At 37.9% G+C, this 14,224-nt stretch overlaps 1 protein-coding gene across 4 annotated transcripts in view; it reads right to left on the bottom strand.

The window, feature by feature from the left end:
• The window catches only part of LOC129274258 (sushi, von Willebrand factor type A, EGF and pentraxin domain-containing protein 1-like), a 45,145-nt gene that overhangs the window by 10,940 nt on the left and 19,981 nt on the right, over positions 1–14,224 (bottom strand). For all 4 annotated transcript variants that reach the window (XR_010295459.1, XR_010295460.1, XM_064108519.1 and 1 more), the window contains 7 exons: positions 7,866–8,031; positions 7,020–7,244; positions 5,638–5,826; positions 5,162–5,359; positions 4,234–4,369; positions 1,696–1,805; positions 468–665 (listed from right to left, as the gene is read on the bottom strand). Coding sequence is in view for 2 of the 4 variants with exons in the window: in XM_064108519.1 (XP_063964589.1) it covers positions 468–665; positions 1,696–1,805; positions 4,234–4,369; positions 5,162–5,359; positions 5,638–5,826; positions 7,020–7,244; positions 7,866–8,031 (1,222 nt within the window). In the remaining 2 variants the exon portion in view is untranslated. The remainder of the gene's footprint in view (positions 1–467; positions 666–1,695; positions 1,806–4,233; positions 4,370–5,161; positions 5,360–5,637; positions 5,827–7,019; positions 7,245–7,865; positions 8,032–14,224) is intronic.

Here is a 14,224-nt window from a genome sequence, read left to right as displayed (position 1 = left end):
CACGGAGCACAATAACAAAGTATACAAGAAGTCAAGAAGAGCCGTTCTGTATCGAGATAAGAAAATAGCGCATAATCTTTAAATTGTTAATGCAAATTTTGCGTCCGCTCAAAGAACGAGATCGGCCAACACTCAAGGTTGCTCTATAAACACAGAACACACCTTTCGTGCGTGTTCTTTTGTGCGAGCACAAGGTGGGGGTAACGTTAAGATAATGCCATCGATTTATATCAACGTAATTCCTTACAGCAAGAAGAAAAATAAACACCCCAAAAATCTGTATGAAGAATGTATTATTGAAATTATTTCATTACTGTGATACTCATCAGGATCACATAGATGGTCATGTTATGGGAGGAACTGACAGATGATGTACGATCATGAAAGAGTATCATTCTATCAACTTCCGGCCAGCAGTTTTTCATGCGACTGTACAAAATGTACACTGACAACAGAGTGCAAATTACTTTGGCAAGTCGGTATTGGTTTGTCCCATATTGCAGTCGTTCCCGCTATCCCTTGGGTCAATTCGCAGGTCAAAGTATCACTTCCTATCAGCTCATGACCAACGTCACAAACAAAAGTACATTTGCTTCCGTAGAATAGGTGAGAACAGTTTTGAGGACTTCCATCTACCGGTGGAGTTGGGACCGGGCACCTGTAGACTAAAACAAAGAAAACACAAGAACTTAATCTTCCTGACGGCTCAATTTTGTAGAGAATTTTTTATCATATAGGATTCTGTTTTTCAATAGACCAATGGATTATCCAGTAATTTGTTTGTGCAAATATTTCAAAATGATACATATAAATAATCTTCTTTGTAGGTTCTAACATAACTTTTGAACATAGAACATCTCCACTGCATTGTCGACAGGGCAAAGGTCTCAATCATGTACTCATGATGCATTTTACTCCACTTTCCGAAGTATACATGTACATCAAGTACATCGTCGTGTATAATCGTACAATGTGTGGTATGACTGCGTACAAAGTAACTCTTCATTTTTTCACATACTAAAGCCCAGCACACACTTTGCGATCCGATGCGACGCGAGTTTTTAAAAAATCGCATTTTGCATTAAAAATGAAACTTTCGAGATGTAAAATTAGTTTGAAGTTCGGCATAATGTTAGGACTAACAAAAATAATAATTTTGTTTTGCGGCAAGCCCTGTGGTCAGAGTAAAGTCCAAATCGGCTTCAAGTTGCAGCCGATGGTGCCGTCATCACGATTTGGAATTGAATTTGCTTTTATTCATACATGGAGGCTCTAACTGAATTTCGATTTCAGTAGTCCTGCTACTATTCTGAGCCCTGTTCGCTAAGATTTTATTGGTTGGAATTTTCATATAAAATATTATTACAATTTTCTTGAAATTCGATCGCATTGAATCGCATAGTGGTGCGCCGGTCTTAAGTTGAGAATATTCAGCGGAGTGACATTATCCGAGCAAGTCTCTCCATTTTCAAAGGGATCGATTATCAACCGTTCGCCGATACTACGTTCGTGTACTGGTGTATGAGTCTAAGTTCATTTAAAAGAGTATTCAGATGCTTAAGCTGACCGTCGTATGGCCATAAATCGTAAGTTATGAAAATTTTCTGGAATCAGTCAAGGAAAATGCACAAGTCATTGACGTAATCGTTGGGAATTGAAAAAAAAAAAAGAAAACAAGAAAACACAAAAACTTACCTTTGACTGACACGATGACGTCACATCTTGCCTCATTCCCGGTAGCGTCTGTCGCAAGAAAGGAAACGGAAGTTGAGCCCTCATGAAAAATGGTTTCGCTCAAGCCGATTCTGGATTTAGTAAAGGAATATCAGGGAGTTTTGACTAGGATGACGCGTTTTAGAAAATGAAATGGACATTGGGCAATTCATTGGTTTTGGTCACTTACAGCGATGTCCACTTCTATAAGCCTGGTCGCATATATAACTATAATAATAATAATAATTCAATACTTATATAGCGCCTAACAAAATTTCTCTAAGCGCTTTACATCACAAAACCTAACTACTTAACTTAATAAACTAAACTTACTTAACTACCTTACATAACTAAACATCCAATGTAACTACCTTACATATTTAAAATACTAACTTAACTTCGGGCATATTAACTGTAGGGGAAGGCGGGGTAAGTTGAGCATAGGGGCAAGTTGAGCCACCGCCCCCAGGCCAATAATGAATGAGTCAGACATTATGGTGGTGTCATGTATTGATGAGCCATTACATAACCCTTAACCCCACCACATTATTTTCAACTTTGAAACAAAAAGTACTTTTTTTAGAGGGAAAAATACAAATTTCAGTCAAAAAAGTAAAAAAGGGTGTGAAATAGATAAGTGTTTTTTACACACACACTTCTTTACATATAATAAAGCATAAGACCAACATTGTAAGTCCAGGTATGGATCTTCATTCTTGTCACAGTCTTTTACATGATGGATACATAAGAAATGTGTGGATGCAAAATTATCGCATTAAGTTCGGACTGGGGTAAGTTGAGCCAGCAAACATGGGGCAAGTTGAGCCATGGTAATTCTTATGGTAATGTAAATAAAAACACAATCAAACCTTAAAAAGCCATCGATATTCAGGCAGAAAAGAGCAATTTCACATGACAGTTCTTTTACTTTTAGAGAATGTTAGTATTTTTAGAGAATTAGCAAGTGAAAAGACTTTGAATAAAAAAATTGACATGCTGGTTCTTCCCGCATACATTTTGAACATAGTTTTTGTGGCTCAACTTACCCTCAAAGGTGGCACAACTTACCCCACAGATGGGGCAAGTTGTGCCACTTGACATCGTTTTTTTCAAAGGTCACAACGACTTTCAGTGTGGGGGTAGAAAGTTGTATATAGGTGAAAAAGATTTCCCAAGAATCATATTTAAAGGCAAGGTACTTATTTCTACAATATTATTAGTCATATCAATTCTATCATGCAAAATGCAAAAAGTGTCACAACTTACCCCGCCTTCCCCTACAAATCATACTATTTACGGAAGAGATATGTCTTAAGTGCTACTTCAAAGGAACTTAGAGAAGAATGGGATCTTAAGCTAAGAGGAAGTGAGTTCCAGAGTGTAGGAGCCACAACTGAAAAGGCTCTGTCGCCATGGGTGTTGGAGGTTACACTGGGAACAGCTAAAAGGTTCTTGTTGGATGACCGAAGTGATCGCGATGTATGAGGGGGACTTTCCTTGGATGCTCTTGAATGTTATGACGAGGATTTTGAAGATGATACGCTTCTCTACTGGTAGCCAGTGCAGTTGCTTGAGTGATTTGGATATATCCTGTTTTCGAGGGACTTTATTGACAATTCTAGCAGCAGTGTTCTGTATTCTTTGTAGCTGAGAGATGAGATTTTGCGGAAGTCCAAAAAGGAGACTGTTAACTATGACGTTATTTGTTTTTAGTGATTTTAATGTTTCATCCAAGGAGCCAGGCACAAACAAATCTGAAGACATATTTATTTAATAAAAGCGTCAACAAACAAGGTAGTCGGGTATATATAATCAAAATTTTGGCATGACCGCCAAGTTGCCCATATATGAAAGTGGTAATATAGGGTACTAAACATATGTTTGGTATCAAATTGAAGCTAATGCAAAATCACAGGTAGACATATGGATTTTAACCCACGTTTAGGTCATTTAAATATCATTGAAGGCATTGAAAGGGGGCATATAATGTAAATCATGTTTTGAAAACAAAATAATGTAGAGCGTATTATCTGGATCTTTTTAACCTGCAATTCCAGTTGAGAGTGTGCATATTAAGAATCTGACGTTTAACCCCTTGGCACTCTAGGGCAATTGTTTTATTGATATCATAAGCCACTCACCTTTCATATTTCTCTGTATTATGAATTTACTATTTACGGAATGAAAAAGTAAAGCTAAAAAAATTAATGTGGATTTCATCTAAGACCACGGAAAAGTTCCCGAGGACGCTGAATACTATAAAAGGGTTGAAGGGAACAAAACTGATCACAAAATGCAGTTACGTGACTTTGTTCAGACAAACTAGCATAGTCACTAAACATGACGGAAAAGATGAGCGTTGGTGCATGCTGGTGAGGGAAAAAGATTGGCTGATCAGTTTCATGCCACTGATTTCTACTCTCGTATTTGGCGTTCTCGCAACCTGTCCTGAAATTTTGCTGTGAATTAAAGTCTCTAAAGGCAGATATTTCCACTAAATGAAGTACCTTAGATACCAACCTAGAGACGTCCACTGTGCCAGAGTTATCCTGTGCGCCAGGAGATTCAACGGTAACGTTGGCATACGTAGTTCCTCTCTCAGCATCCACAGGGATATTAACAGGACAAGTTTCAGTAAATACTGGATTCTGGATGTCTGTAAGCAGAAGTGGGAATTTCTAACACTCAATTCATATATGATTCTTGAGGATAATGTTAAACATACCCTGGACTAACAAAGTATCAACACTCAATTGTACGTGGCTGATAAAAGTTCTCGACATTATTCGTAAAATTGTAAATTCTATTTCTAGTTTTTGATTGGCTTGGCATATATTTTATTTTTCAAGCAGAAAATACGAAAAATATGATACAGACAGGGCACATTGAGAGAATGAGAAGCAAGTGAGATTTTTGCTCTATCGTCCCGAATGAAAACGATTCGTTTGATTGTTCCGCCTGTCCTTTTCTCCCTTATCAATAGGGCTGCACTGTGTTTTGAAGACTACAGCATCATGCTAGCCATGGCCAGGGGAGGAGTCAGGTCTGACAAGGGGAGCAGTGATGTCCAAATATCTGCCAAATTAGCAAAGAAGAATTCAAAGGTCACCACCATGGAAGAAAAATATGACAAATCAAATTGCAAAATAAAAAACCCCGGTGCAAACAATGGGTCTATAGGGAAGGGGAAGAGGGGGATGGGCAAGTCCCCTTGGACCCTTGAATATGCCGCTCGGTTTGCCCCAATGAGAAGCAATACTATTGTTACCCTAGTCCAGATTGGACATTGGTGTTTGGAAGTTCTCTTTGCTAACATAGAGGGCACATGACTCCCAATCTCTAATTCAGCGCCAATCCCCTGCGCTGAATTAGAGATTGGGAGTCATGTGCCCTCTATGTTAGCTTTGAGAACTTCCAAACACCAAGGTCCAATCTGGACTATTGTTACCCTCGCAATAGGGCTTCCGTTGGTCGTTCCATGATCCATCGGGATTGCACAGGATGTTACTCGGTCCGTGTAAAAGAAAGCCACTCCCACAAGAATACTCGCACTCGGTATCAAACCTCACTTCTGTTTGGGTTGAGCATTCGGGCGGGATCACCTGACCAAAGTCCAATGACAGCTGGGCTGGACACGTGATCACAACTGCAGTAATAACATAGGAATGATAAACCGCATTTAATTTTCAAATCTAATCTAAACCAAGACCACAATCACCTTTTCTGGAATAAAATAACGAGTGTAAACTATTCAAAATACCTCATCAGTCATCTTTCGTATTAATTTAGTTTGTTCTGGTTAGAGTAGCACATGCAGTTCTATAAAGCTTTTATGATTAAAATAAATATTACTATTATCACATCACTTTAATCATTCTATTAATGTAAAGTATTTTTTTATATTAAGAGTCTGAAAAATATTACCACTGCAATTAAATTCATCGCCGCTCCAGGAGGTATCCGCTTTGCATCCGCGGTTAGCCGAATTTACGGTGCTCGGAGAGGTATAACCGCGATTACACTTGAACTCGCAGTCGGTGCCGTACCCAACGGCTCTGTCAGGACAATCTGGACTATATCCGTTAACAACATCAGGAACGGTGCAATTCTTAACTGAAAAAAGGGCAATGAAATAGATAAATGACATACTTTCCCCTTCCCCGTCTGAAACTGATACTTTTTTTTCAGAAAGGAACATTTATGTTTACGACGGAGTGTTCTGATCAAAGAAAGCTTTGAGAGGGGAGGTACAATGAGATAACAATGGTTACATCCCAAAGCTTTGTCTGACCAGGGGCCCGTAACACAAAACTTAGCAATGATCGTAGAACATTTTTCTATATACGATTGATTCCATTGACTACAATGTACAATCAATCGTGAAAATCAAGCCTACGATCAATCGCTAATCTTTGTGTTACGGGACCCAGAACATTCCGGCTTCACTACTACAACTCTACTAAACTTTGATCGGGCATCACATCAAAATAATTTTTCATGTAAAATAGCAAAATTTATCCTCTTTCATTCTTTTCTTATCCTCCACATCATAATTTTAGGGTGGAAGTGCCGTGGTATATCGGTTATGACTCTCGCCTTGTAATCAGAGGGTCGTGTGTTCGAATCCCACCATGGCCTAGCGCCCTTTGGCAAGGCGTCAATCCACAATTTGCCACTCTCCACCCAGGTGTTAAATGGGTACCCGGTAGGATGCGAACGCCTATATAGTATGCTTAGTAATTGAGTCTGGGATTTCTTGTTGGAATGCTCCTCAGGGAGTGGAGAAGGTGCATACATTGTATGCGGGCATGCAAGGATCCGATGACCGGGTTAATAATATATCTGTAAAGCGCGTAGAGACGTCGTTCCGATGTGTTAAGCGTTATATAAATGCGGAAAATTATTATTATTATACAAATTACTATACAATAATCGAGAATTGGATTTGGAATTTACCAAAAGTAAAGACAGGCTTCAACCCAGCATATTTTGTATGTTACGCCCAAAGTTATGAATTTACAACGGCTGATGCATGCTCAATGAGATACCTGACGTTTCCCACGTGTTGTAGTAACATGGTGGTACTGAGTCTCCTATTATTCAAATCAGTTATGAAAAAAAGAAATGCTGGGTAAAGCCTCAATGGGAATTAATGAAAATATATAATCTGATTTAACAAACTGTAACATGATCCGATCTTCTTAATGTCGAGAGTAACTTTACCAACAGCTTTATAAAATACCCACTTCGGACAAAATATTACGTAGCACCCACTTTTAAGGAACAAAATATGTACAGAGGTTTACTTAGACAGCTTGGTTGATGGGCATCCCAATACCCAATATGGTCGCTTTCACTGATCCGCAGACAGTTCCTTGAGAATGTACCACCCCCTGTTGACAGTTGGTATCCCGTATCACATACAAAGGCACAGGTAGATCCATACACAGCGCCCCCTACGCAGTTCCCATCTCCAGATCTAAGATTGACGCTGCCTCTATCGGGAACGGGCAGTCCGGGGCATCTGATCACTGTTAGGAAAATTGGTTGGGAATTTATCTGAAACAACATTACCGTTACATATATTGTAGTGGTCTCAGTCTAATGGTTCTGCCCCCCGATTATGCATTCATGGAGTGGTTATGTTGTACCATACCATTAAACGGGTATCATACATGTTTTAAAGATGTGGTTAAAAATAATACAAGTGCCGTTAGCCTCTTGCATCACCATCACTATTTTTTAAAAGAAAGAAACCACAAAATATGATTGTACACAAACTAGTAGCTAATGCACCATTTAAAAACAAAATTTACTAAATAAATAATAGAAGAACACTGCCATAGACAATTATGCATTTTAGTTTCCACAAATATAGCACTAGATCTCTTTAAAGACACCATGTTTTACATATTTTACTAACAATCTGTATATTCTAGTAAAAGTCTCTTTTTTTCCGGATGGAACGTCATAAACGTCCAGTGAATTTTCTGAGTCACCAATTTTGGATATAATTTTCCGCGATTTCCCTGACATATTTAGAGTGTGTACAGATTAAAATCTTGCCAAGTTTAGGATGAAATCCGGAACCCTTTCATTTTATCATTTACGTTTTCTTCCCCTTTAAATATTCTGAATGAGATAAAGAATACCTCGTATCGTGACATCAAACGAGCAAGTCTCTCCATTTCCAGAAGGATCAGATACATCGTACGCAATGCGATGAGCGCCCTCTACAAGACTTGTTGGATGGACGGAGACTGGGATTGAATCTATTCTTGCTAAGTGCGCTGCAATCTCTGCCCCAGCATCAGTTGCCTGATGAAAGCAGAAATGAGATTCCAATTTCACTTCTATTAATTCTTTCTACCACCATCAGTGGCGTACCGTGGGTCACGGCATTGGGGGCACGAACAAAATTTCAAATTGCTTATATTCTTACCTGATAAGAATAAGGCTGATGGGGGCATCCCCCCGTAGTTACGCCACTGACCACCGTGTTTTAAGTTTTAGTCACTGCCATCGCTTACAAACCGATTAACAGGTCCCAGGTTTGAGACCCATCGTGGTCATGTCTGACGGATACGATGTTAAGATCCACAGGGACACAAGCGAATCGTATCCCTCCTATACTAAATTCATTGTAAAGAACACCTAGCACAACTAAGATACTTGCTTTCACTGCCTGGAAAAAAACTCTGCCTGTATGAAAACTACTTATAGTCCCAATATACTGTTATCCGTGTGACGTTTTGCCTACAGCATACTGGACATTCACCTTTCCAACATATACTCCAGTTAATAAAAGGATTAGTATTGCACCTAGAATTTAATCACTGTTAATCCTGCATAATAGGTTTCATTCGCATTCTCTGTGTGATCACAATGGTGTCCGGAACACCTTCAACAAACATTACAAAGAATCTCTGCTGGTCAAAGAAGTATTGACTATTGAAAAGGCGAGTAGTTAAAAAAAAAAAGAAATTCATTCATGAAGCCCAATTGACTCTATGATTGATTCGCTGTTGAACTTGTTTAAAATCATGGAGAAAAAGAAGGCACCATCTTTGACTTGCAAATTGAGTTGCCAAGTTGGAAAATGACATTGGGAAAATTCAAACCAAGCATCGGAGACAGAAAGTACACTTAATGTTTAAGAGCAGCATTCACGACGGAACTGCATACAGTACAGTACCTGAAAGTGAAAAGGGAAATTCCAGCAGAATAGTCGGTGACATAGCAAACACGTATATGGGAGTTAAACTTATGCTGCAAATAAAGACAGTCATCGAGTACTTATCGTACAAAACTGTCTGCGCCACAACCTTTTGTCGCAGCACATCCCATTCAAGTCAAGCTTGGACATGTTAGAAGAGCTGCTTTTTAAAGGGGTTGCTTCTTCAAGGTTCGGTCAGCCCATCGAACTCGTCTTCAATTCGATTTCCACATGCCATCTGTACGTACTACTTCTATTGTAAAACTGTAATGAATTCAGGTCCAAAATTATGGAATTCTCCTCCTTCCTACCCCAATGAAAAGTTGATTTGAATAAAAAGAGAAGAATCCAACAATAACACTAAAAATTTCATCAAAATCGGATGTAGAATAAGAAAGTTGTGACATTTTAAAGTTTCGCTTTATTTCACAAAAGTTACATTCACATCCTGGTCAGTATGCAAATGAGGGGATTGATGACATCACTCACTCACTATTTCTTTTGTATTTTATTATATGAAATATGTAAGTTTTCCAACATTCTTCCGTTATACTACGAAAAAATGTTTTATTCCTCCCTGAACATGTAGAATTACCATTGTTTTAACATTTTATGGTTCAGTCAAGTTGGTCCTTATTGTCAAATCTGTAAAATTAATGTAGGATTGTTAATTTGTCATTTACCTATTTTGTTTATTTCCTTTGACTTGTGTTTTCTTCAGGTGTTTTACAATTCTGTTCTGTCTAGACTTTAGTTCATTTGCATTTCTTTTCAGTACTGCCCTTGCAGGCTGGACTTATTTGAGTTATTTGAGTTTAATGATATTCAGTTGTCATTCATTCATTCTACTCTGAATGCATTTCCTTTGTTTCTCTTTTATCATCTTCATTCCTTTTCTATTCTCTCTTCAGGTGTTCCACTCATTCCATCCCTCACCTGACTCCTTAGTTTCTACTTCCATTATTACATAATCACCAGACATCTTTGTCATCTCATCTCATTCCTTATTGATTTATCTTATGAATTGGGTTCTTACATTTTAGTTCGATCCTTCCATTTTCTTTAGTTTGATTGGTTGTTATTTCTAATTTAAATATTTATGTAAATTATACTGTGATCCAAAGTTAAGCTGAGGCAAAATAGCCCAGATATTGAACAGTGTACAACCAGACTCCATCGGTTTAAGTTCTTAATTTTGCGTCTGTTTCATTTATTCCCCTTGCAGTTTGATGATTTAGAACTTCATTTATTTTCAACTCCAAACTTATAATTTTCTTCAACCCTACATTAAGATTTCGTATAATTCAAACAATGAAAAAACAAAAGAAATAGTGAGTGAGGGACATCATCGACTCTCTCATTTGCATGTCACATGAGATGTACATATAACTGTTTTGTGAAAAATATTAAAGAGAAATTTTAAATTGTCGTAAATCTCATTTTACATCCGATTTTCATCAATTTTGTAGCGTTATGCTTGTTTGATTTTTCTCCTTTGATTATAATCACATTTTTTTCTGGGGAGGACTTGACCATTAAGAACAGTTTATCCCTAAATATTTGTTAGCGTCAGTGTGAAGAATTTCTGTTAACCATGTGCCCATTCAATAACAACTAAGTACCGTGACTTAAATTTCAGAGTTTGCCTTTTCCCTATATTTATTCTCTCTAATTTCACATGTAGTTTTTCTGTGACCCTCCATGCACGCTAGTTCTTTTCCCTTCTTCTAGAAAGGCACACACTTTATTGACACTTTGTTAAGGATTGTTTTTTCTTTACCAGTCTACACTCGAAATCCGCTTTTAAAATTACAATACTGTATTACAGTATTGTAATTTTCTACTATGTATTGTCTTCATAGTTACCAATAAGTAATTTTCCAATTTTTTCACATGTTTATAAGTCATTTCCATCGAGTTAAAATAAATCAATCGAATTGAGTTGAAATGATGTCATTTAAGGTTGATTCGCTGATGTTGATATTGATATGGGTGATTGGCGCACGTTTCTGGGCATTTTTTTTTATATTACGCCACTACACGTTCCTACACGCACATTCGTAAGAATAATCATACAAGGATGTTTCATAACGCTGTTCCCAAGTTAAACAGAAGTTTATAAATGGTTGGTGACGCGTTCTTTCGTTTCTTGTAAGAGGACATACTTCACGTCTTCATTGCATTTTCAATAAAGTGGGATAAAATACTCATATTTTAAAAGATAATTAATCATTTTGTACTAGGGTGCTTATCGAAATACAAAAAAAGGAAATCTGATATTGGATTGTAACTTGTAGCTGATTTGATTAAAAATAACAAGATTTTCTTTGTATTCAATAAAGTCGGATAGATTCCTAGTAACCTTAAATGTTTATTTCTTTGCGTAAGTTTTTACAATGAATGACTTTGTACGTGGCTGCTTATGAACATATTTAAACAACAATGTACGATAGCGATATTTTCATGAACTGGAATGGAAGACCTTCGGGTTTAATCATTCAGTTAAACCTTATTCCCAACGTGGTATTTACGCGACGATTCTCCTTACGTTATTGCTTGCATTTGTTCGTAATATGTTTATTAATTATGCTAATAAAATAAACATAAACATAATAATAATAATAATAATAATAATAATAATAATAATAATAATAATAATAATAATAAAGTAGATAAAATGTAGATAAAGTAGATAAAATTAGAGTAAAGTAGATAAAATTTTATTAAAGTAAAGTAAAATAAAATAAAATTTTATTAAAGTAAAGTAGATAAAATTAGATAAAGTAGATAAAATTTTATCGACAAAGTAGATAAAATGCTTGAAAAGGTGCAATCTAGTCCTTCCAGTTTGTTGGAGATAAACTGTCTTATCTGGGCAGGTGCAAAAACTGTAACAGAACATATGGGACTCAAGCTTCATTCATCAAACCACTCTACCAATCATAAGAAGAAGGCTCCTGAATGGAAGAAAAGGCTACAAACTAAGATAGCAGAACTACATAAAGACGTGGCTCAACTCGGAGAAGTAGATAAGGGAAACATCAAATCCAATCGGATGAAGAGCAATGCCAAAAGACTTCAGAAGAAATATCGCATTGACGATAAGACCCGTACTAGGACAACTGTTATAGAAACGCTCAAAATGAAGATAAATGCTCTCAAACACCGTGTTAAGAGATACACAAAGAGTAACAATTTCAAACGGCAGAATAAACTCTTCCATGGAAACAGAAAGAAATTCTTTCGTGAGCTGGATTCAAAGATGACTGAGACGAAAGATGTTCCATCGGCAGATGATATGAAGAACTACTGGAAAGAACTTTGGGATAATGATATCACTCACGAAGAAACTCCCTGGATTCAGTCGGAAGCAGACAAATGGTCCAATGTGCCAGCGCAGCAGCTAGTAGACCTGACCTTACCTGAACTACACAATATCATAAGGAACACTCAGAACTGGAAAAGCCCTGGACCAGATGGTGTACAAAACTTCTTGATAAAGAGGTTTGGTAGCACCCATACTAATCTACTGAAAATCATCAATGACATTATCAGAGGGAACAGGACTATTGAGAAATGGCTGCCAATTGGAAGGACCTATCTACTGTACAAAGGCAAAGACCCAAAACAACCTAAGAACTATCGTCCAATCACTTGCCTTAATACTATGTATAAGCTGCTGACATCAACGCTTGCCATGCACATCGAACGACACATCGATGATCATGACATAATGGAGGTCACTCAGAAAGGTTGTCGGAAAGGAAAGAAGGGTTGTAAAGATCACCTAATGACAAATAAAGCAATAATCGGTAATGCTCGCCAAAGACAGACCAATCTATCCATGGCTTGGATAGACTACAGGAAGGCATTTGACAGCGTACCACATAGTTGGATCATCAAAGTTCTAGAGATGTATCACATCAATCCACAAATAGTCAAGTGCATATCAGCAGGCATGAAACAATGGAGCACTACTCTTTCGCTTACGATAGGCACCCGTTCGATGACAGTGGAGGGGGTCCGAATCAAGAGAGGAATATTTCAAGGAGATTCCTTATCTCCTCTTTTATTCTGCTTAGCTCTCAATCCAGTATGCTCTCTCTTACACGCTACGAGTTATGGCTACAGATACAAAGGGCAAGATGTATCTACGACAATAAACCATCTGATATATATGGATGATATCAAACTCTTTGCAAAAAATGACGATGAACTTCACAAGATGATAGCAGTAGTTAAACATTTCAGCGATGACATCAAGATGTCGTTTGGTATAGACAAGTGTGCCAAAGTTACACTTGTACGAGGAAGGAGGGTAAATACAGGCGACATGTTTGTGCAAGATGAGGAAACATCAATCAAGGAACTGACTAATGATTCGACATATAAATACCTAGGCATAGCTGAGAATGATGTCATTAGCCATAACACAATGAAGGAGAAGGCAACATCAGAATACAAAAGAAGACTCAGGCTGATCCTCAAATCCGAACTGAATGCCAAAAATAAGATTGAAGCGATCAACACTCTAGCCATTCCTGTGCTTAGATACAGTTTTGGTATTGTTAACTGGAGACTAGCTGATATATGTGGCCTAGATGTTATGACCAGAAAGCAATTAACGATGCACAGAATACATCACCCAAAGGCCGCAATCGAAAGGTTGTACCTTCCCCGTGATCTTGGAGGAAGAGGTCTACAACAAATTGAGATGGTCTGGAATATGGAAGCAACGAACCTCGCCAACTACCTATCCAATCCACCTGATATACTGACGAGTATATCCCTCGATTATGATAAATGTCAAGCAATATACTCCATTAACAAGCAAGCATCTATCTTATTGGCACAACATCGACTGACACTACCCTACGGTGAAAAAGAGAAGGCAAGACTTAAATGCTCCTTTCACAAGAAACTTCAAGAGCAACTTAAATCCAAGCGACTTCATGGCCACCATGAAAAACAGACGCATCGGGAGTTCGTAGACCAGAAAGACACACATCGATGGCTTAAGTCGGCGGGACTAAGAGGTGAAACTGAAGGGTTCGTCTATGCTATTCAGGACCAGGTGGTGAGGACCCGTGCCTACGAAAAATCTATCCTCAGAAGAGACACAGACGACACTTGCAGGATGTGTGGAAAAGAGACCGAAACAATCATGCATTTGGTATCAGCATGTTCGACTCTTGCTGGAACTGAGTACATCACAAGACATGACAATATTGCCAAAGTTATCCATTGGCAACTACTGAAGGATCGCGGTAAAATGACTTGTGATCACGCTTGGGA

This window comes from Lytechinus pictus, chromosome 13, assembly GCF_037042905.1.
Source record: "Lytechinus pictus isolate F3 Inbred chromosome 13, Lp3.0, whole genome shotgun sequence".
Lineage (NCBI taxonomy): Eukaryota > Metazoa > Echinodermata > Echinoidea > Temnopleuroida > Toxopneustidae > Lytechinus > Lytechinus pictus.
The sequence above is the reverse complement of the archived record's forward strand: the minus strand, read 5'-3'. Positions and strand labels throughout refer to the sequence as shown.